Genomic DNA, 21,226 nt, shown 5'->3' with positions numbered 1-21,226 from the left:
TACCGGTGAAAGCCAGCATAACCCAGGTATTCTTATAATTATCCTCTCTCCTAGGAGCTTAGTCCCTTAAGCTCATCTAGCTAATTATCTTATTCCTTTATTTAATATTAAAGATATCTATATATAGGTATCTTTTAATTAATCTCAAGCTTTAATAACTCTTTATAATAAGTCATTAATTATTTATTACCTCCTTTGCGTTTTTTCTTTTTATAATAATTATAATCTTTATTATAGATTTATTATTCTCCTTTGTGATTAGTCTATCGCCATTAGGTTAGCGATTGCTTCGCGCTGCTAGCTGCCTGGCATTGGTAGCTTAAATACGCTATTGCTGCTGCGACTAGAGTTTTTCTATTCTATAATAATCTTCCCTCTTCTGTTTTCCTTTTCTTTATAATAATAATTCTACTGCCCGTCGCAATATCATCGCCGCAGCCTCTGCGATCCCCGTTGTTCTTATTTCCTCGCCTATCTATCGCGCAGCTTTCAGCGATATCTCTCCTAGCTACCTATTCCGCCGTGCTTTCGAAGTTCAAGTATGATACTTCCATTAACTTCTGGAAGATGGATCTAGGTGAGGTTCCCTATATGTATTGCCTAGAATATATAGATAAGGATCCCTGAGTCCCTTATATTACCGATTAGTCGCCGAACTGCTGCATACTGTGCGCCCATGATAAGAAGAAGTGTGGTTCCGTGAGTTCTCTCTCCTCATGGCTCCTTGATCTGGGATGACTAATCGTCCCTTATAACGCAATAAGTCTTAGGAGTCTATTGTGTATCCCTTGCGTTCGCCGGCGGTTCCCTAAGCCTTTGTCTTAAACTTTTGGCATTGTTAGTCTTAGCTCTATAGTTCCTTAACTAACGCCTCGAATTCTTTAGATAGCTAGGAGAGAAGTGCCGTTTCGCCCTTCATAAGCTCTCTTATGACCGGGCGTGGGATATACTGCTCCGGAATAATAACCCTAGCTACAGTTAGGTCCCCGGAGGCTCGCCGAGAGTCCTCTACCTGCTCAGCAGTCCGTGGGGCATTTGCCCTCTCTGTCTTTGCCTGTTGACATCGGGTCATAATAGCGGATATTATATAGTAAGTGGTGCTCTTCGGCTCGTGCTTATAGGAGGGGGGGGGACCCCTTATTATAGCCCTTACTGCGCGGATATATATAACTAATACGCTAGCCCTGCCTTTTAGCGCGGCGATACGTCGCTGAGTGGGCTCTAGTAGCTCATATATGATCTCTAGCTTCTTGGCTAGTATGGGCAGAACATCTTCGTAGGAGATCTCTCCCTTTATATAATCTGGCCTCCTTGAGAGACTATCTATAGGGTTCTTTATCCCTAGTCGATATTTAATATTAAAATTAAAGGTAGATAATTGGTATACCCAGCGGGCAAGTCTGCCTCGTAGATCCTTAGCCGAAGCTTTAATAACGCCTATAAGTGCCTAGTAATTTATTAGGATTAGGAACTTCTCTAAAAGTCCTTATAGATAATAAAACTAATATTTAAGGCTCTTAATAATTACTAATAGCTCTTATTAGCCTATGGCCTATTGCTATTCTTAGTTATAAAGCTTCTGCGACTAATAAGTAATTAGTCGCTACTAGGTATTAACTAGTTATATTAAAATACTTAAAATAGCTTTTACTAAGGTATTTATTTTTACCTTAGTTAAGAGTAATAGATCTTAGTATTAGAGAATTATCGCTAAGTAAAAGGCCTCCTTAAGCCTTTAAAATACTTATTTTGCCTTTAATATCTAAGTAAACTCGCTACTTTTTTTCTTATTTTTACTTTCTTTTAATAAGGATATAAGTAGGCTAATAATTATTAAATAATATATAATAAATTTGTGATAAAAGTTATAAAAGCCTAAGAATACCTATTTATCTTTAAAGCTAGCTAGGGCTTTTTATTTAAATATTAACTTAACCTTAATAAGATTTATTTTTACTTCTTCCTAAGTAATAATATATCTAAGGAATTTAATATATTATTAATAAAAATTATACTTAAATAGCTTACTATATAGCTATGCTTTAATAAGCTATTATAAAACCTCTTATAAGTGCTTAATATATTCCTTTTTTATTTATAAATAAATAAAAATATTATCTATATAGGATATATAATATATATTTAATATATTAGCAAGGGATTAGTAAATATATACCTAGAATATAATAAGGGCATTAATAAGCCTAAATAGCATAATTATATACTAGAAATACCTATACCTTATATAAAAAGTAGTCTTTTAATAGTCCCCCTCTGCGACCCTTATCTAATAATATATATCCTAGATATTAATCTTAGAGATTTATTTTACTCCTATAAGTTAGTCTAAAAGGTCTCTAATAAGAGGGAAGAGATATTAGTTTTTAATTATAACCTTATTTAATCCTTAATAATCTATGCATAGGTATATTCCTTTATTTTTCTTAGGTATAAAGAGTATTAGGGCACCTACCTTGCTTACTAAGTGCTTAATCTAACTATTTACTAAGTTTTTAGCGAGGTATTCCTATAGGGTATTATACTAGGCCTTATTTATAAGGTATAGCGGCCTATATAGCGGCTTACTTCCTTAGATAAGATTAATCTTATAAGTTATTTTTAATAGAAGTAATACTCTCTTAGCTACTTCTTTATTAAAAAACCCTTTTAAGCCCTTAAGTTTTAATAATAATTTTTTAATATTTTTTATTTCTACCTTTAATAATTTACTAAGGGTATATAAATTTTTCTCTTAAGGTATAAAAATAGCTATAATATATAATATATAAGCTACCTTATAATTTTTAATAATATCTTAAAAAAGAAATTTTAAGTTTATAAAAATAATCTCTTAATAATATTATAAGTTAATAATATAATTAATAATAATATATAATATACTTAATAAATATATAAATTAAATAAATATATAAATTAAAAATCTTAACCTCTAAGATATAAATTATAATAAAAATATAATAAATTATTTAATTAATTAAAATTACTTATTATATTCTTCCTTAAATATCTTAATTATTACTTAATATATTCTTATATTATAACTAGGCTTACTATATATACCATAGCGCTAAACCCCTAGTCGCACTAACCTTCCTTAATTACTACTTCTCGACGATTTAGCTACTACCTATGCACTAATATCTATCTAATTAATTACTTGCCTTCTTTTATTTAGAGTTATCTTCCCTCTTTTCTATAGGTAGGTCCTTTTTGCCCTCTGCCGCCGGCTTAATGCCTTATTTGCCTATTAAAGGTCTTAGATCTTAGCCCTTATTAATACTATCTTATATATAACCGCCTTTATTCCCTTAGAAAGAGACTTTAATACTTCTAGAATTAATTTAAGAGAGCTACTTTTATGCCTTTTAATTCTTCTTTTAAGGTATTTAGACTAAGATTAGGCCTTAAGGATAATCTTTAGGGTCTTTAAGACCTAAGGGTTAGAGGGGCTAGCCTCCTTCTCGGTAGGTATTAGAGTCTATAGCTATATATTAAGCTTCGAGACTATACTTTCTAGGTTAAAAGGAATAAGCCTAGCCCCTTTAAAGGCTACCTTGATATTTTTCTTCATTATAGTGGCTTAAAATGCGGCGTAGAAGGCTAGGAAGAATTTAATCTTTAAAATATGGGTTATAGAGCATCTAATTAGATGCTTTATTTCTTAACTATAAGCCTTCTTAAGTAGCCCAAAGCAACCGACGTTAAGGGGCTAGAGTAGATAAGATAAATAAGGCGGCATATAGAGTGTGATAATATTATTCTCCTCGCAATATATCTCAAAGTCAGCCGAGTGGTGACTTTCGTGGCTATTAAGGATTAGAAGACGATAGGGACTAGTTAATTAGTTGGTTATATGCTAATTAAAGTGCTTTAGCCACTTAAGACCTATCTCGTTATTAGTCTAGCTATTTTAAGACGTCGTAATAGCTTAATTACCCGGGAGGTTGCTTTCTTGGTATTAATTGGCGAGGTGATATTGGCCCGTAACCATGATGAACGGCTGGATAGCCTGGCCTTCCGCATTGATCGCCTGAATGACTATAACCTATTCCCGGTCTCTAGGCTGCACTAATTTCGGTCTTCTACGCCTTTCTGCGCCTATGACGACCATCCCGCTCTGAATCAGGCCTATCATAAAGCTAGTCTCGTCAAAGTTATAGATATCTTCTAATTAGATGCTATATTTCGCGATTATGTTCTCAATGAGCCTAAACTAATTGCGAATAATAGTTAGATCTTCGCATTTGGCCCTCTAATAGTTATATTTATGAAAAAAACGCGTCTTAAGCTCTAGGTGTCGCTTGATGAAGTTTCTAGCCTAGCGCTTGCCGATGGGTAGCGCGTTGCGGTCGGCGAGTAATTAGTTAGCTATTTCTTTAATACTACGTAGTCGCGGGGGAAATCCTTATGAATCTAGGTCGAGAATAAATTGGATAATGATCTGTTCCTCTAGATTAGATAGTTTGCGTGATTTAGGGATCTAATCGCAACGCGTAGATATGCTATGCTGTCGGCGATAGAGAGTAATATAAGAGATTTCATAGACCTTTACGGCGCGTCAGAGACTTAATTTTAGGTCATTTTAATAGGCCTAGAGCGTAAGAAGGATATTAGCCTCTCTATTTGACTGTGGCATATTAGGTGGTTAAGAATTAATTAATTAAATAGAAATGTTATAAGATAAGGGATTTTTAATCCGCATGCTTGTCTGATCTGCATGCTTATTAAGTATGTTATACTTATTAAGTATATTATAATAAATAAATAAAATAAATAAATAAGTAAAATACTTTTTTTAACCTTTAAAATAAAAATTATTATAAAAATATAATAAATTATTTAATTAATTAAAACTTATTACTAAATTCTTCCTTAGATATCTTAATTACTACCTAATAAGTCCTTATATTATAGCTAAGCTTACTATAGATATTATAATACTAAACCCCTAGTTATATTAACCTCCCTTAATTACTACTCCGCGATAATTTAGCTATTACTTATATATTAATATCTATTTAATTAATAACCTACCTTCCTTCCTCTATTATTATAACCCCTCTTTTTTATAGCTAGGTTCTTTTTACCCTTTAGCGCTAACTAAGTATCTTATTTATTTCTTGAAGGTCTTTATTCTTAGTAGCTAATAAGGCAACCTAATATATAATTGCCTTTATTCCCTTCTTAAGAGACCTTAGGGCTTTAAGGATTAACTCTAGGGAGCTACTTTAATGCCTTTTAATTTATCTTTTAAGATATTTAGACTAAGATCTAGCCTTAAGTATAGTCTTTAGGGTCCTTAAGACCTAATAAGTAAAGGATTTAGCCCCCTCCTTAACTAGTATTAAAGTTTATAGCTATATATTAAGCTCTAAGAGTATACTTTCTAGGTTAAAAGAAATAAGCCTAGCTTTTTTAAAACCTCTTTTAATATTTCTTTTTATTATAATAACTTAATATATAATATAAAAAGCTAAAAAGAACTTAGTCTTTAAAATATAAGTTATAAAATATTTAATTAAATACTTTATTTCTTAACTATAAGCCTTTTTAAATAACTTAAAATACCTAATATTAAGAGGCTAAAATAAATAAGATAAATAAAATAATATATAAAGTATAATAATATTATTCTCCTTATAATATATCTTAAAGTTAGCTAAGTAGTGGCTTTTATGCCTATTAAGGATTAAAAGATAATAAGGACTAGTTAATTAGTTAGTTATATGCCGATTAAAGTGCTTTAGCCACTTGAGACCTATCTTATTATTAGTCTAGCCATTTTAAGACATCGCAATAGCCTAATCGCCCGGGAGGTTACTTTCTTAGTACTAATTAGCGAGGTAATATTAGCCCATAACCACAATAAATAGCTAGATAGCCTGGCCTTCCGCATTGATCGCCTAAATAACTATAACCCATTCCCGGTCTCTAGGCTATACTAATTTTAGTCTTTTATGCCTTTCTGCGCCTATAATAACTATTCCGCTCTAAATTAGGCCTATTATAAAGCTAATCTTATTAAAGTTATAAATATTACCTAGGGTAATATTATATTTTATAATTATATTCTCTATAAGCTTTAACTAATCGCAAATAATAGCTAAATCTTTATATTTAGCTCTTTAATAATTATATTTATAAAAAGAATATATCTTAAGCTCTTAGTATTACTTAATAAAGTTAGAAGCTTAGCGCTTACTAATAGGTAGCGCGTCGTAGTTAGCGAGTAATTAATTAGTTATTTCTTTAATATTATATAATCGCGGGGGAAATCCTCGCGAATCTAAGTTAAGAATAAATTAAATAATAATTTATTTCTCTAAATTAGATAGTTTCTATGACTTTAGTATAATATCACATAGAGAAAGAATGCCTTGCTGCTAGCGCTATAGCATTATAGGACTAACTTTATAGATCTTTGCGGCGTATTAAAGAGATAATTTTAAATTATTTTAAAGGGCTTAAAGAGTAAGAAGGATATTAGCTTTTTTATTTAATTATAATATATTAAGTAGTTAGGAATTAATTAATTAAATAGAGATAATATTAATTAATAGATTTTTATTTTACTTACTTATTTATTTTACTTACTTATTATATATATTAATACTTTTTTATTTTATAAAATAATAAAATAAAATTATATTATATTTCTTAGAGCTTATATTTAATCTTATAAATACTTATTAAACCTTTTATAGCTTTTTATTATTATTAATAAAAAAAAATAAATTAATAAGTATTCCCTAGGTTTATTTTATCCCCTTTAAAGGACTTTAGTCCTAGGGTAATATAATTTATTATAGGCTTAAGCCTAAGCCTCTTAATAAGGTTTATATTTATTAAGTTAATCTTAGACCTTATATCTAGGAGTATATTAAGCTCCTCTTTAGCGAGCCCTTAGATAGCTAGTCCCTTTGCTCGGGCTATCTTCCCTCTAGGCACCTATTTAATAGGGGTTATAAATAGAGAATTAAGTCTTTCCTTTATTCTATTTAGTTTTCTAAGTTATCTAACTTATTAGTAAGGATATAATTAATCTTTGCCGAAGGAATAATTCTTCTAAGTAGGGCTTAGTTAATTCTTACCTGCTTCTTTAGTAGGTAGTCTAGGGCCCTATAACTTATTTAATTATATTTATAGTATCTAAAAATCGCTAGTCTCTCGCTACCCTATGGGCGATATATCGCTGATATAGGTATACTTAAGCGGCTCTAGCCTCCTTAGTAATATTCTAAGCTAATTCTTAATAGGGGTCTAGAGGAAGAGCTTCCCTTAGAGCTTTTCTTATATCCTCCTTAATAAGGGGAGTAGCGTCTCTTCGCTAAAGGCTTAGAGATATCTAGCCTATGCTTCCGCTTAGCCTTATTATTAGCTTAGGACTAATTTTAAATATATTTTACCTTATTAATAATATCTCTAGTTTTCTCTAAGGGCTATTTAATTCTCTTAAGCTCTCTCTTAACTCTTAGTATAAGATAATAAAAGTAATAATAAGCTATACCCTTATTTTCTTCTTATTTTACTAGTAATATATTATAGAGGGCATACTATTATATAAAATACTAAAAAGAAGTCTTTTTTTTTCTTATATAATAACTATAAGCTAGTCCCTTGCTTATTATTTTTATAACTCTAGGTTAATATATTACTTCTATATAAATATAAGATACTCTTCTTAAAAAAAAAAATCTATTAATAAGCCTATAATATAATATAACGTACATGTATAGCGAGCCGGACAGCAAGCGAACCGGACACTTTTACTTTATAATATAAATCTCACCTAATTATAAAAATAATTAAAAAAATGCTTAAAAATCCCATTTTAGGCTTTATAAGCTAGCAAGCTTAGATAAAATTTAAAAAAAATCTAAAACTTATTAGTAATTTTTTTTAGATTTTTAAAAAAATTAATAAGTAAGTTATTTAAGAATTTCTTATTCGCACTGTTTATATTAGTTTTTTATTTTTTTTAAATTAAAGGAATTTTTTAAAAATATAAAAAAATTATAAACTTATAACTCTTTTAATTAGATTTAAGAAAATACTCTTTTTAAGCTCTTAGCTATTTTATAACAGTTTTTAGAAATTTAAGGTTAGCTATTTTTAAGTGCACAGTATTGCTATCTGGTTCGCTTGCTGTCCGGCTCGCTATATATGTACGTTATATAATAAGTAAATTAGCTAGGCAAGCGAGTTAGCTACTTTTCTTAATCTTTTAATTAAAAATCGCAATAAAAATATAATAAACTATTTAATTAATTAAAACTACTCGCTATACTCTTCCCTAGATATCTTAATTATTACTTAATATATTCTTATATTATAACTAGGCTTACTATAAATACTATAATATTAAACCCTTAGTCGCATTAACCTCCCTTAATTACTACTTCTTAATAATTCTACTACTACTTATATATTTATATCTATTTAATTAATTACTTACTTTCTTTCCTTTATTATTATTACCTCTCTTTTTTATAATTAGGTCCTTTTTGCCCTCTAGCGCCGGCTTAGTATCTTATTTACCTATTTAAGTTCTTTAACCCTAGCCTTAAGTAAGGCAACCTTATATATAATTATTTTTATTCCCTTAGAAGAAGACTATATAGCTTCTAGAATTAACTCTAGGGAGCTACTTTTATGCCTTATAACTTATCTCTTAAGGTAATCTAACTAAGATTAAGCCTTAAGTATAGTCTTTAAGGTCTTTAAAACCCAAGGGGTTAATAGTTTAGTTACCTCCTTAGCTAGTATTAGAGTCTATAGCTATATATTAAGCTTTAAGATAATACTTTCTAGGTTAAGAGGAATAAGCTTAGCTCTTTTAAAGGCTAATTTAATATTTTTTTTATTATAATAGCCTAAAATATAATATAAAAGGCTAAAAAGAACTTAGTTTTTAAAATATAAGTTATAAAGTATTTAATTAGATATTTTATTTCTTAGCTATAAGTATTTTTAAATATATTAAAGTACTTAATATTAAGAGGCTAAAATATATAAGATAAATAAAATAATATATAAAGCCTAATAATTTTTTTTTTTTATAATATCTCTTAAATTTAATTAAGTAATAACTTTTATAGCTATTAAGAATTAAAAAATAATAATAATTATTTAATTACTTATCTATATATTAATTAAAGTGCTTAAGCCACTTAAGACTAGTCTTATTATTAGTCTAGCTATTTTAAGTTATTATAATAGCCTAATCGCCCGGGAGGTTATTATCTTAGTACTAGTTAGCGAGGTAATATTAGCTAGTACTAATAATAAATAGCGCGATCACTTAGCTATCTATATTAATTGCCTAAATAACTATAATTTATTTCTAGTTTCTAAGCTATATTAATTTTAACTTTTTATGCCTATTTATACCTATAATAACTATTTTACTTTAAATTATACTTATTATAAAGCTAGTTTTATTAATATTATAAAAATTATTTAATTAAATATTATACTTCGCGATTATATTTATTATAAATATAAACTAATTATAAATAATAGCTAGATCTTTATACTTAGCTCTCTAGTAGTTATACTTCTAAAAAAAATATATCTTAAGGTCTAAGTATTGCCTAATAAAGTTTAAAGCCTAACGCGCGCTAATTAGTAGCGCGTCGCGGTCAATAAGTAATTAATTAGCTATTTCCTTTATATTATAAAGCTAGGGGGGAAATCCTCGTAAATCTAAGTCGAGAATAAAGTAAATAAGGATCTATTCCTCTAGATTAGATAATTAGCGTAAATTAGGAATAATATTAACTCGGGCTTAGATGCTATTATATTAGTTAAATAGTATTAAATGCTTAACTTAGTAAAGCTTTATAGTACCTCTAAGACTTAGTTTTAATATATTTTAATAGGCTTAAAGTGTAAGAAGGATTCTAGCCTCTTTATTAGACTATAATATGCTAGGTGGTTAAGAATTAATTAATTAAATAGAGATAATATAGGTTAAGGGATTTTTTATCTAGTTTGCTTACTATCTAGCTCGCTATATATATATATTATATTTTTTATTTTATTTAGAGGGCATAGCTAAGCTTAGTTATAAACTATTTAATTTATTATTAGGCTATAATATTAAGTCTTATTTAATTAATTAATTTAATAATTTTAATCTAATTATTAATTTTAATTATATTTATATATTTAGCTAAAAGCTTATAATTATATATTAAGGGCTTTTTATAATTCTTTTAATAAGTAATTACTAGTTAATTAATAAGTTATATTAATATTTAGTTTTATTATAATAATTTATCTAAGATTTCTTATTATTATTCTTATTTAATTTATTAGCGGCGTTATTATTCCCTCTTTTAAGACCTTCTTAGTCTTCCTAAGGAAGAGGAGCCTAAAGAGGATCCTAGTGATAAGCTCGCCCTTCTTTAGCGATGTATCGGCGATATATATTCTTTATATAGCGTCGTGGCCGGGGTATGGTTTCTTAGTTATTACTAGTCTTTGCCTAATAGATAGGTAATCTCTTTTAATTACCTTAAAGAATAATCTTTATATTCTCGCGGAGATATTAGGAAGACCTCTAGTAAGGGGATTATATATTATCCCCTATTTTCTTAAATTAGCTAATTAAGGTCTTCCGTATCTATATAACCTATGGCCCCTGGTCTTGTAGCAGTGCCGATGGGTGGCGTTGCTATTTGTCCTTCCCCTTGCAGTCCTATTAGATTGCCTTTATTAAATTAGCGGTGAGCTATTAGCTGCTGCATAATAGGGGTATTTCTACTAGGCCTATCTATCTTAATAATGCATTAATTTTCCGTGAGGATAGAAGTTAAAGAATTATAAAGGTATAAGCCTAATTAGTATAATTAGGGTAATATTAGAGATAGAAAGGTAGATTCCGTATTATTATTAGACTTTAATTTACTAAAGCCTTTACTAAGTCTTTGATGGGAAGAGTTTAATGTGGCCTCTGGCCTATGTAACTATCTGATAATTTCCTGACCTGCCGGCGAAAGCCGGCATAACCCGGGTGTTCTTACAATATATAGCTCTGTAGCCGTAGTTGGCTTCCAGGCGCGGAGGCGGGACTTTTTTATTATTTTATGCTCTTGGCTATTAATAACGTGGCTTTGGAGTAGGCGATTGACCTAGTTATTAGTGTATTTAACCTAGCTATTGACTAGGGAAATAGGTATAAAGTGTTGGAAAAGGGACAGCGGGTTCTGGGGCAGCTGCTTAATAATAAGCTCTCGTCGCGGCACCTCGAAGGGTTAAAAATCGAAGCCTCGGTCTTCGGCAGGCAGAAAAGCCGGTCGGCGGGTGCTATCACCCTCATGCTCTTGAAGGCTATTATCTTCATTAATGAAGCTGCTGTCATCATACGCGTTGAGAGCCTCCGCCGAGATCTCTATAGGTACCGATTGGGAAGTCATTGATCAATCTGAATGAATTTTTATGAGGATGTAGGCGGAATTAATCAATGACGCATCATAAGGTTCCCCTCATGTACCTCTTAGAAGTTGGGGCGGATGTGGGGCTCAGTACGGCCGGGAGGTTTTCCACAGCTCAAGGGATAATGATTGACTTAGACCGTCTGGAAGTTCCTATAACTTAATGAGATGAGCTTGCCCCTGAGTTGACCGTGAAATCCTGATTAGTGTGAGAGCGCTAAATTCTGGTTGGCTAGAAGTTTTGAGCACTAAGTCCAAAATAGGCTAGCATATTGACCGCGAAACTCAAAAGGATAATTTCGATTGACCCAATAGCTTCGTACATAAGGCACATCACGGGGTGTAGAATGAGGGTTGCATCTGTCCGGATTAATATTTATTGCAGTTTTCCCTTTATCTTATCTTATCTTATCCTATGCCAAGTAAAGAGCAGGGGTGCTGCTGTTGAACAGAGATCGCGCTCGCTGAGTGGAGACTGCTCGTTTTATCCGCGGTATGATTGGCTGTTTATTTTATTCGTGGTCTGATTGGCTGAGCCCTTCCAAACACAATCGAAAACCGACAACCTAAACCCATCACCTATCCCTACAAGCAACATTGATCTAAGGAAAACAGGCCCCATTCCCAAATGATCCCTAACAATTTGGGTAATGAGATGGATTTTGGGAATGGGCCCCGTTCCCGAGGTGGTAGGAGGTAAGGATGGTTGGGGATAGGTGATTGGCGCAGAAGCGGGAATGGGGCGCGTTCCCGACTTGAATACTTGGTAGGTTTCGGTGTTATACGGTATTGGGTTTTAGTGCCGTCAACGTGTTATATCCCGTCTTCTTTGACATTGTGGCTAACCCCCTGGTCATGAATTAACAATCAAGACAACGGGTTCAGAAACCATTCCTTCGGGTAGGGGCAAGTGCATGGGCAAGGACCTAGGTAGGCACGGCTGTGCTATCAGAGTCTTGAAGGTAGTAAAACAAAGTCACTACGAACAGTCATGCCGTGGGTGAATGAATAGATGGGTCTCCCAAGGGGGGCAAGCCATAACAGTTGACCACAACACCCATACAACCAGTCTCTAAAGAGTGCGCATCTCAATGCATCATGATCGAATATAGGATAGATCTGCATATATATACAAAAGTGTCATACAATGTAACCCATGACTTATTTCCCATCTCAAAATAGAAGAGAGAGAAAAGTAGTGTATACTAACTACCGGAATTCGGATCAATCCTGGCCTTAATACAGTTGTTCTCAACCCAGCCGCCCTGTTTGTTACCCTTAGCAGAACAGTCGCAGCTGTCGATAGGAACGCGCATGTAGCGCATACACTCATCATAGTTGGCTTCCCAGCCGCAGCCTTCATAGACCTCAAAGGAGAGTACGAAATGGTAACCCTTCGGTGGATTCTTCTTGTCCTCGCGCCTGTAATTGGACCTGATGGAGCCCTGTTCGTCGTCGTCGACGACATTGTGGCAGAAGGACTCAGCAGCAGCCTCGATGGCTCCATAACCTGACTTCTGGCCCGAGTCATAGCAGTGCTTCTTATTTTTGGAGTGATCTGGAGTCTTCAGAGTCGGGGTAGGGCTCTCGGTGGTCGACGTCTCCTTATTCTCCTCGGTCGTGGTCGGCGTCTCCTCAGTCGTTGTAGCGACCCATGACGCACAGCTTGTCCTCTCGATGCATGCCTGCTGACCTCCTGGACCCATGGCACATTGCGTGTGTGTGTCGGTCTCGGCGCAAGAGGAACCTTCGGGTGTGGAGATCGTTGGTTCCGGCAAGTCTTGAGTGAGCGTCGGCATGTCGGTCACCATCTCAGAAGATGAGGATGATTCCTCGCTAGTTGAAGTGGTGCTTTCAACAGTCGACGAGGATTCTTCAGTGGTGGTCAGTACAGACGTGGACAGAGTAGTCTCAGTCGGCAAGGGCCGAACACAGGCGGCACCCTCGTTCCCGTCTCGCTTGGTGATGTAGGTCCACTTCCAGTTGATGGATGTCACAGCCCATACGCGGTTCGGGTCGTCAAGGTTGCTCAGTCTAGCGTTCCAGGAGGTAAGATCGCCTGGGGGAATGCCGGGTATGAGAACAGCCTCGGCCAAGTCGATACCTAAGGCTTGAATGAGATCATCCTTTGCCTTGTTGACAGCTTGGTTGATGGAATAGGGTTGAGTGCCGGTGAACCTGTCCGTCATGAAAGTCTTGTATCGCTCAGCGAATGACCACCAATTGCCTTTCACGGCGAGATCGTTCATGCAGTTCCTTGCGTTGTTGTCCATGTCGATGCTATATCAAAGCGTCAGACTCAGGGGTAACGTGGCTGGATGGTTTGCGTCCGTAAGTACTTACAGCCTTGCATAGATGCGCTGATTTTGGTTCTCTAGAGCGGCAATAGACTCGGGGGCATTAAACATGTCCATTGCAATGGCTATACGCTCAAGTCTCTCGAACTTGAGGTTTATCCAATCTTGCGCATCCTGAAGTGGTGTTGTCTGATAGACATCGTACTTGGCATCGACGGTCTTCTTAACCGTGTCTAACATCTTTTTCGGTTCCGTCACAAATTGCTGCGTATCATGCCATCAGCCAGACTCTTCTTATCACCGGGGAGGCGGGGGATGAGCAGGGACTTTACCTTTGCGACACCATTCGTCCATTGATCCATGCCTATGAAGTCGTCGAAATACTTTGCATCCGTTACCATGACAGCGTCGCCGGGGTTGGTGTTTTCCGTGGCTTGGGGATAAGTATCGAAAACATTTTGAAGCCAATTGGTCCCCTTCCTGACGCCGCCGTAGGCCCGCATGTCGTTACAGCTGATTTTGTTTACTGGTCTCCCTTTCTTCATGGTCGTAACGTCAACCTTTGTGTTTGGGTCGATGATGAAGTCGAAATAATCCAAGAGCATACTCTTTTCATACACGTGGTCGATAGATGGTCCTTGGTCTCTCGGCAAGCCCCTGGGAAACTGGGACTCGGGAATGGGGCCGTTGAGAGTAGGGACACAGTTTCCGTCACGAGTAGTTCGCCACCATCGCTTTATATCCTTCAGGGGTGAGTTCCTAGCGACTATATCTGCCTCGTTGTCCAACACGGTAAAACCGCCAGGATACTCGGGAAACTCTGGCAGACCTAGAAACTTGCACCCCCCAAGTTTCTTAACCTGCTGGGCACGGCCTCGGCGCTCAAGACCCCTTCTCTCAAGATCTTCTGGATCTGACTCCTCTGAGGTATCGGCCGACCCCCAATCACATACCCTGCAAGTGCTGTCACCTGAAGGGCCGCACGCTTCAGCTGATGTCGTGCTGGTGACGCCACTAACACTGCAGCCGGTGTGTGTCTTTGTGCATGTCGTTGTGCATTCCGGAGTGATGGAGCTATCCGCGGGCCCAGTATAGGTGGTGCATGCAACAAGACAGTCACTGGCTGTCACCTCTTCAGTGCATGTGCGCGAGGCAGTTGACGACTTTGTCTTGTCGTCCTCATCCTCATCCTCGTCATCATTTCCATCCTCATCCGGCGTCTTGGGGGGCTCGGAACAGCCAGGAGGGATACATGGGAACCAGAATCGAGGGAGTCCGGGGAAATGAAAGAGAACTTTGGTCAAGGGGGGGGAGTTGAATAGAATAATACCAGAGCCACGTCCTCCGCAGCCTCGACAACCCACAAGAACTGGAACAGTGGTGGGCTCAGAAGAGTCGCTCTCCGTCGTCGTAATCCATGTGTTGGTTGTCCATTCAGGGTGGCCAGATACTGTTGTGACATGAAATCCTTCAGGGGGCTCTGTCATGGTCGAGGTCACACCGGGCACGCTGCTGTCCGTTGTGGTTGAGGTAGCAGGAGGCAACGTGGTCGAACCAATCATCGATAGGACTATAGCCGTGCTTTCAATGCCTCCAGTTGAGTCAGAGGTAGCAGTAGCGTCTGTTGTGATGACTCCTTCGGTGCTTGAAGGCACGCCCGAGTCTGCTGAGTGATCAGCGGAAGGGGGGCCTGATTCACTTGCGAGAGTCGTGTCAGAGCCAGCAGGAGTGGATTCAGTTGTAGCTTCATCAAGAGAGGCCGTCGAGCGATCAGAAGACAATGGACCCGACTCACTCGCTAGAGTGGTTCCAGTGCCAACAGAAGTGGGTTCGGTTGTAGCTCCATCAGAAGAGGCCGTATCAGATACCAGAGTCGATGGACGAGTAGGATCGGTTTCGGTACTGCTCTGTTGCCCGGATGATACTGCCTCCGACTCTGACATTGAGCTGCCTTGGTATGTGCTGGTGTCCGTTGATAAAAGTTCCGAGCTCAAGGACATGGTGTCAGTAGTCCTTGTGTTATCAGTGCCTCCACTGCGTTCAGTAGACGCCGGTTCAGTTTGCTCCGGCGGCTGAGAGGTTGTCGACTGTAAGTTGGGACCGCTTCCTGGTGTGCTGCCTTGACTGGCCGAGGAGGTCACCGACTGAGTCTCAAGTGAATCTCCTGAGCTCGAGCCTGTAGACACATCCGGAATGGTATGAGATTGAGTACCACTAACGTGGTCGGATGCTGGGTTTTCAGACGTTTGGTCCGAGGGGTGATGAGAGCCAGACGCTGAAGTCGCTGAACCAATCTCAGATGAAGTGACTGTGTCACGAGCCGGCTGAGTGCTGGCTCCTTCAGTTACATCAACTGATGGGATTGAACTGGTGTTTGATCCGAGTTCTGAATTGCCAGACGAAGTGGGAACGGTGGCATCGGAGGAGGAGCTTGGCAGACCAGTTTCGATTGTTCCTTGGTCGGGACCAGTGCCAGTTGCTGAAGGGTCCTGAGAAGAGGATGTCAAGCCCATTAGCAGCGAAGAGAAGCCGGTAGATGAGCCAGTGAGATCGGATGTGGCCCCTGAACCTCCTTCGCTTGTAGGCCCCGGGATGTCCTCAGTGGTCCCTGGGATTTCTGCCGAGGAAGACAGAGAATGACCGGTAACAGATGAACCGGTGCCGGTCACTGAGACGTGGCCCATTGACGAAGAAGGCGCCGAAAGGGACAGTGTGTTGCTAGACTCTCTAGGGAGGGAATGGCTGACAGTTGCAAATGAATGTGTGGACGATGTCGAGCCCGGCCAAGAAGAGACAGCCGATGTTTGATCATGTTCGTTATCAGAGGCAGAAGATGACTCCAAGTCTCCATGGGTAGATGAAGAGGTCGGATGTCCATCGTGACCTGTGTCGAGTGCTCCGTGAGACGTGGTAGACGATGACTCCTGGCCATGCGGGCGGCAAGGACCACCGAGAACTGCCACGCTCCAAACGGAGAAGAGTAGCAGATGCCTCATGGCGTCGGGCTTAGTAAAAGAGTGACTTGAAAACTGAGTGACTTGGTAAAAGAGTGACGAGTCAAGACAAGAGTGTGTGCCCTAGAACAGATAAACTACTACGCGATCTATGCCATCTATATAACTAAACATGTGTCGATTCCCATCTCTCGTGTTAGTTGTGTCTCAATGTCAGCTGAAGCAACAAAGAATAGCCATCTCACTAGCCGATGGCGTTGGTACCGACCCGCGGTCGCTTCTCATCATGTCTACCTTGTTGCATCTAGATCAGGTCATAGTAACTTACCTCTTACACGATACAACCAACACTGGACATAAGAAGACCCAGTTCCAGTAAATTGCTCCTGGGGCTGAGTTTTGTTCGCATGCAGTCGCAACATGATGTTATCTGCTACCAACAGCAATCACCAGGCTTCTCCATAACATGAGAGAACCCACAGATTAACGGCTATGGCCGTCTTGGCCGACCAGCAGATAGAGGTACGTGCGGATATAATTGATCCACTTGTCTAGGTACATAACGTCAATGCGATGTGTCTTGTTTCAAAACGTGAATACGAGAGAGCTAATTTCGGTTTACTCTTCAGCCGCAATGCCGCCAACATCGAGAAAGGATGGACCTGTGGGGTGGCAAGGATGCATCTTGACCGTTGGAAGTCATTGAAGGAGGAAGCCTTGCAGCAGTGTGACAGCCAATTAGATCCAAGGGGCGACGTAGCTGAAGATATAATCCCTGTCCAACATCATGTTTCATCGACATGACATGCATCTCTTGAGTGGATCTAAGTTGAAGCCCACCACTAGTAGCAGTGCCGAGGTCTCTTCGCCGGCCGCAGAGTACAGCCCTCTCCGTCATGCTCGCCTCCACCCGCGAATCACCAACACATGGTTTCAGCCAACCCCGCCCAGCCTCGCCTTTCTCTTTCTCCTTGCTTAGCTTCTTACGATGCCGCATTCTCCATCATACCAAAAACTTCTTGTTTTGACCCCTCTTCTGACCTTGATTCGCTGCGAGCAACCATGGCGTACCACCCCGAGTATCCTATCTGCACCATCTGCGGCATCAGGCTCGAGGAGCCTCTCTGCTACCTCGAAGAGCTCGCCGAGCGCTCGCCTGATGAACGAGATTGGAAAAACGGCGTCGTTGCCCTATCTGGCCCGCATTGGTCACCAGGGGAATCGCCGTCCCTGGACCTGGCCGACGATGCAGTACATCGCTTTGATGCTGTCGCAACCTGGCATCCCTCGGTAGGGCTAGTCCTTCTCCCGGATAAGCGAAGTGTGGACACCCAGTCCCGGTACGAGTCTGACAAGCCCAATACCTTGGTACCGCCTGCCACTATGCAGCTATTCATGGGGATACATGCTGCCTGTGAGGAAGTGGCCAACCGCGTCATGAGGACCTCATTCAATGCTCGGGTTCGTTCAATAGGACATCTCTGGATGACGCTCGAACGCCGATGTGCTCGACCCATGGACCGTCACCCGCACATGAACTTCCTCCCTTACTTGCCAGAATCCCAGTCAGGTCAACCACGCTCGTTTGGCACTGGGCGTTACTTTGTTCCCTATTCCTGCATAATCAGATATGGAGATGAGTGGGATGGATGGGTAACTTTGAATCCCCCCCCCTGGGTTCCTTGGCGTACCAGCAACTAATCGCCTTTGACAGTGGGAAGATGACCCCATCGTCATTCCTGACTTGACGACTCAGCTTCTCTCAAACCTTGAACCAGTCAGTCGGACCACCGGTCCTTTGCCGAGCAAGTTCATGCAACAGTTCAAGGGCCGTCTCATGACTCTGCCGCAGGAGCTCAAGAATCAGCTTGTGTCCCTGTTGCAGGAAAATCCTGTCTGTCTTAACTGCAACTATTTGATGCCTCAGTATCTATGGAAGCAAGCGTTCTTGCAAATCCCGTTCCTTTGGGATCTCCATACGAAATTGGTACTCGAAAAAGCCGGTTCAGAACCGTCCGAGACAGAGGAGTGGAACTGGGAAAAGATTACTCGGCAGGTTCTGAGTCCTGCACAACCCCCGTCCCCCATTTCATATGCGTCGAAGAAAGGTTATGTGTGGGACTACGACAAGGTTGGACTGCGTGTGCCCCCTGGATTTACCAATCGCCGACGAATCTGGCAGATTGTGGAGGAAATGTGGCCAAACGATGTAGGAGTGTGAAGCTGTATAGTCTGAGAGGAGACAGAGTTAGATGTGAGGCCACGGATCGAGGGTTTCGGTAGCAAATAGAGCGAGTTGATCGAGCCAACAGCTGTCCACCAAATTATCGACTTGATCATAACCCTGGATAAGAGTCTCATGTGTCAGGGTTCTTTCATCCTTGCCCCTGCAGTTTGCCGGTAACTCAATTTGAATGACACTTTTTTGACAGCAGCCGTGAACTCCGGTACCAACATGAATGAAACTTACTCGTATGTGCATGCAACCTTGATCCGCAAGGCCGTCTTTTTCAGCCCCAGAGCTGCGAGATTTGAGGATGAACTGTGGATATACTACCAGGCACAAATCGGGCGTTCCAGTATATGCTAAACACATCCCGCAGAATAACCAATTGATCTCAGTCGGGGCCAAGTAATATAGAGTGATACGACGTAATTAACCACCTGCATCGTTAATGCGGCGCATTTTCCTCAAGGGGCGATACGATCGCGCACAGCCATGAAAGTGGGACAGTCTGGTTTCATAATCACCAACAACCAACACGTTCAAGTGAGTGTACTCTCATCAGTACCATTCTTGCCTGTAAACCTATACTCCACGGAGAGCTACAAGTAAGTGTTGCACTGCTCAAACATAGCATCAGGCCTCAATCACTTGTCTTCTTATTCCATCGCTAAAATCTCTCGAGTATTACCTTTGTGCACAATGGGGCCTCTGTGGGCATTACGACTCTCACTCGCTGGCTTGTTTCTTGCCAACACGGCCATGTCAGCCGATGACTGCCAGCCAGAAAGTTGGAAGGCTGCAGCTCTACAAGCTGGCCGCATCAACTGCCGAGACGGGGTTACCACTGAGTCAAAAGTCGATTCAAACACATGTGCCCTCTTGGCTAGCAAGAACCGCCTCTCTATGAAGGCATTTTTTGACTTGAATCCTCGACTAGGAGGGGACTGCCAGTCAATCTTGCCTGACACAATGTATTGTGTGAATGGATGTGAGTTTCATTACTGTTGGTATGGCGACGCTCAGCGCACCAGTACTAAGAACTCTCTCAAGTCCCGGAGCCAGTTCGCGCATACAACGGTCTGTGTGGCCCTGACAATGGAAACGCGACGTGCGTAGGCACAAACAAGCAGTGCTGCAACAAGAAAACTTGGAAGTGCGGTGATACCGTGTGCGTACAAATCCCGAAGCCGTGCTCACGTGATTGTTATGCTAACAGGTACCTAAGTGACGACTGCACTGTGAACTGCTACGAAGGCAACTGTTACTAGAGTTTGGCCGGCAACTTTTGAGGTAGACAGTATGGCATGTAGGTGTTTCTTTACCAGACGATGGAACCTTTGTATTTGCGCATGTTCAAGCTTCTTGTATGTTTTAATATTACCTCTCGTATTTCCGCGCCTGGTAGGAAACAGTGTACAGATTACTTGACCAAGCATGTTTAAGGGCCTATCGAAATCAGCGGTAGTTAAGCTAAATGATTAGAAGAGACTCGCGGCCTTTTGCTATAGCGCGCTAGATCTTGGCGAAGTTATTTACACCGTCTAAAAGGGGCTACGGCTGAGAAATTCCAGGAATGTTTTACCCGATTCGCCCTGCCTGTTATTAGAAGGATCCCGCCCCAATACCGATAAAGGGAATTAGGAACGGAGGGTACGGAAGAAGGAGCAGGGAGGAACAGGGGGGAGGAGGTAGAAGAATGGTGTCATATCGTATCACTAGGCCTCCTAGCGTCTAAGAGGTAACCGTGTCGAAAAGTGTAACCTTCCTTATAAATCTCGCAATGAAGCCGGCCAAGGAAATACAACATGCCGTGGAGAGCATCCATGGAAAAAGCACAGCCCGTGAATCCACCTCTTCGTAAATAATCTTGGGCATTGTCCATATTCCATCTCAGGATCAAAGCAATCAACCTCGAGAGAAACATGCCTGTCGATGTCGTTGTAACCCCTTCAGAACCCCGCCGCTCAGATCGAAACGATGTGAACACATAGCCCGATTCCAGTTCTTCTTCAAGAAGCATTGTATCTGTATCCTTACCTCTTCTCCTAAGTCCGGCAATCGGAGAGCGATAGCCATTGTTTGGGCTACTTTCGAACCCCGTCCCACTGCCTCGACTCCTCTCGCCATCATCGCCAGACTCGATAATGAAGATAGCAACTCCCCGAGTCCCAGGGCCGAGCAATGTTGCTGTGCAGAGCATTTTTCCCCGACGAATGGCTTCTTCGATTTTAGTCGCCATGCGCTTCTGCCATTTCTCAGCGAAGGTTACTGGATGATGCAAATCCACGA

At 39.5% G+C, this 21,226-nt stretch overlaps 2 protein-coding genes across 2 annotated transcripts; one reads left to right on the top strand and one right to left on the bottom strand.

The window, feature by feature from the left end:
• Positions 1–12,664: 12,664 nt before the first annotated feature.
• Positions 12,665–16,440, bottom strand: LRP88_02050 (uncharacterized protein; the record flags this gene model as incomplete). The annotated part of the gene is made up of 3 exons (XM_083238721.1): positions 12,665–13,739; positions 13,803–14,020; positions 14,089–16,440. The coding sequence occupies 3 exons, from the start codon at positions 16,438–16,440 to the stop codon at positions 12,665–12,667; spliced, it is 3,645 nt and encodes a 1,214-aa protein (XP_083105316.1).
• A 1,332-nt stretch (positions 16,441–17,772) lies between these two features.
• Positions 17,773–18,931, top strand: LRP88_02049 (uncharacterized protein; the record flags this gene model as incomplete). The annotated part of the gene is made up of 2 exons (XM_083238720.1): positions 17,773–18,363; positions 18,425–18,931. 2 exons carry the CDS (start codon positions 17,773–17,775, stop codon positions 18,929–18,931), a joined length of 1,098 nt encoding a protein of 365 aa, XP_083105315.1.
• Between the last annotated feature and the right edge of the window lie 2,295 nt (positions 18,932–21,226).

The sequence above is a fragment of the Fusarium phalaenopsidis genome (assembly GCF_050370095.1).
Source record: "Fusarium phalaenopsidis strain FUZ10S chromosome Unknown contig_32284, whole genome shotgun sequence".
In the NCBI taxonomy this organism is placed as follows: domain Eukaryota; kingdom Fungi; phylum Ascomycota; class Sordariomycetes; order Hypocreales; family Nectriaceae; genus Fusarium; species Fusarium phalaenopsidis.
Note: the sequence above shows the minus strand (reverse complement) of the source record. Positions and strands in the feature narration are given on the sequence as shown.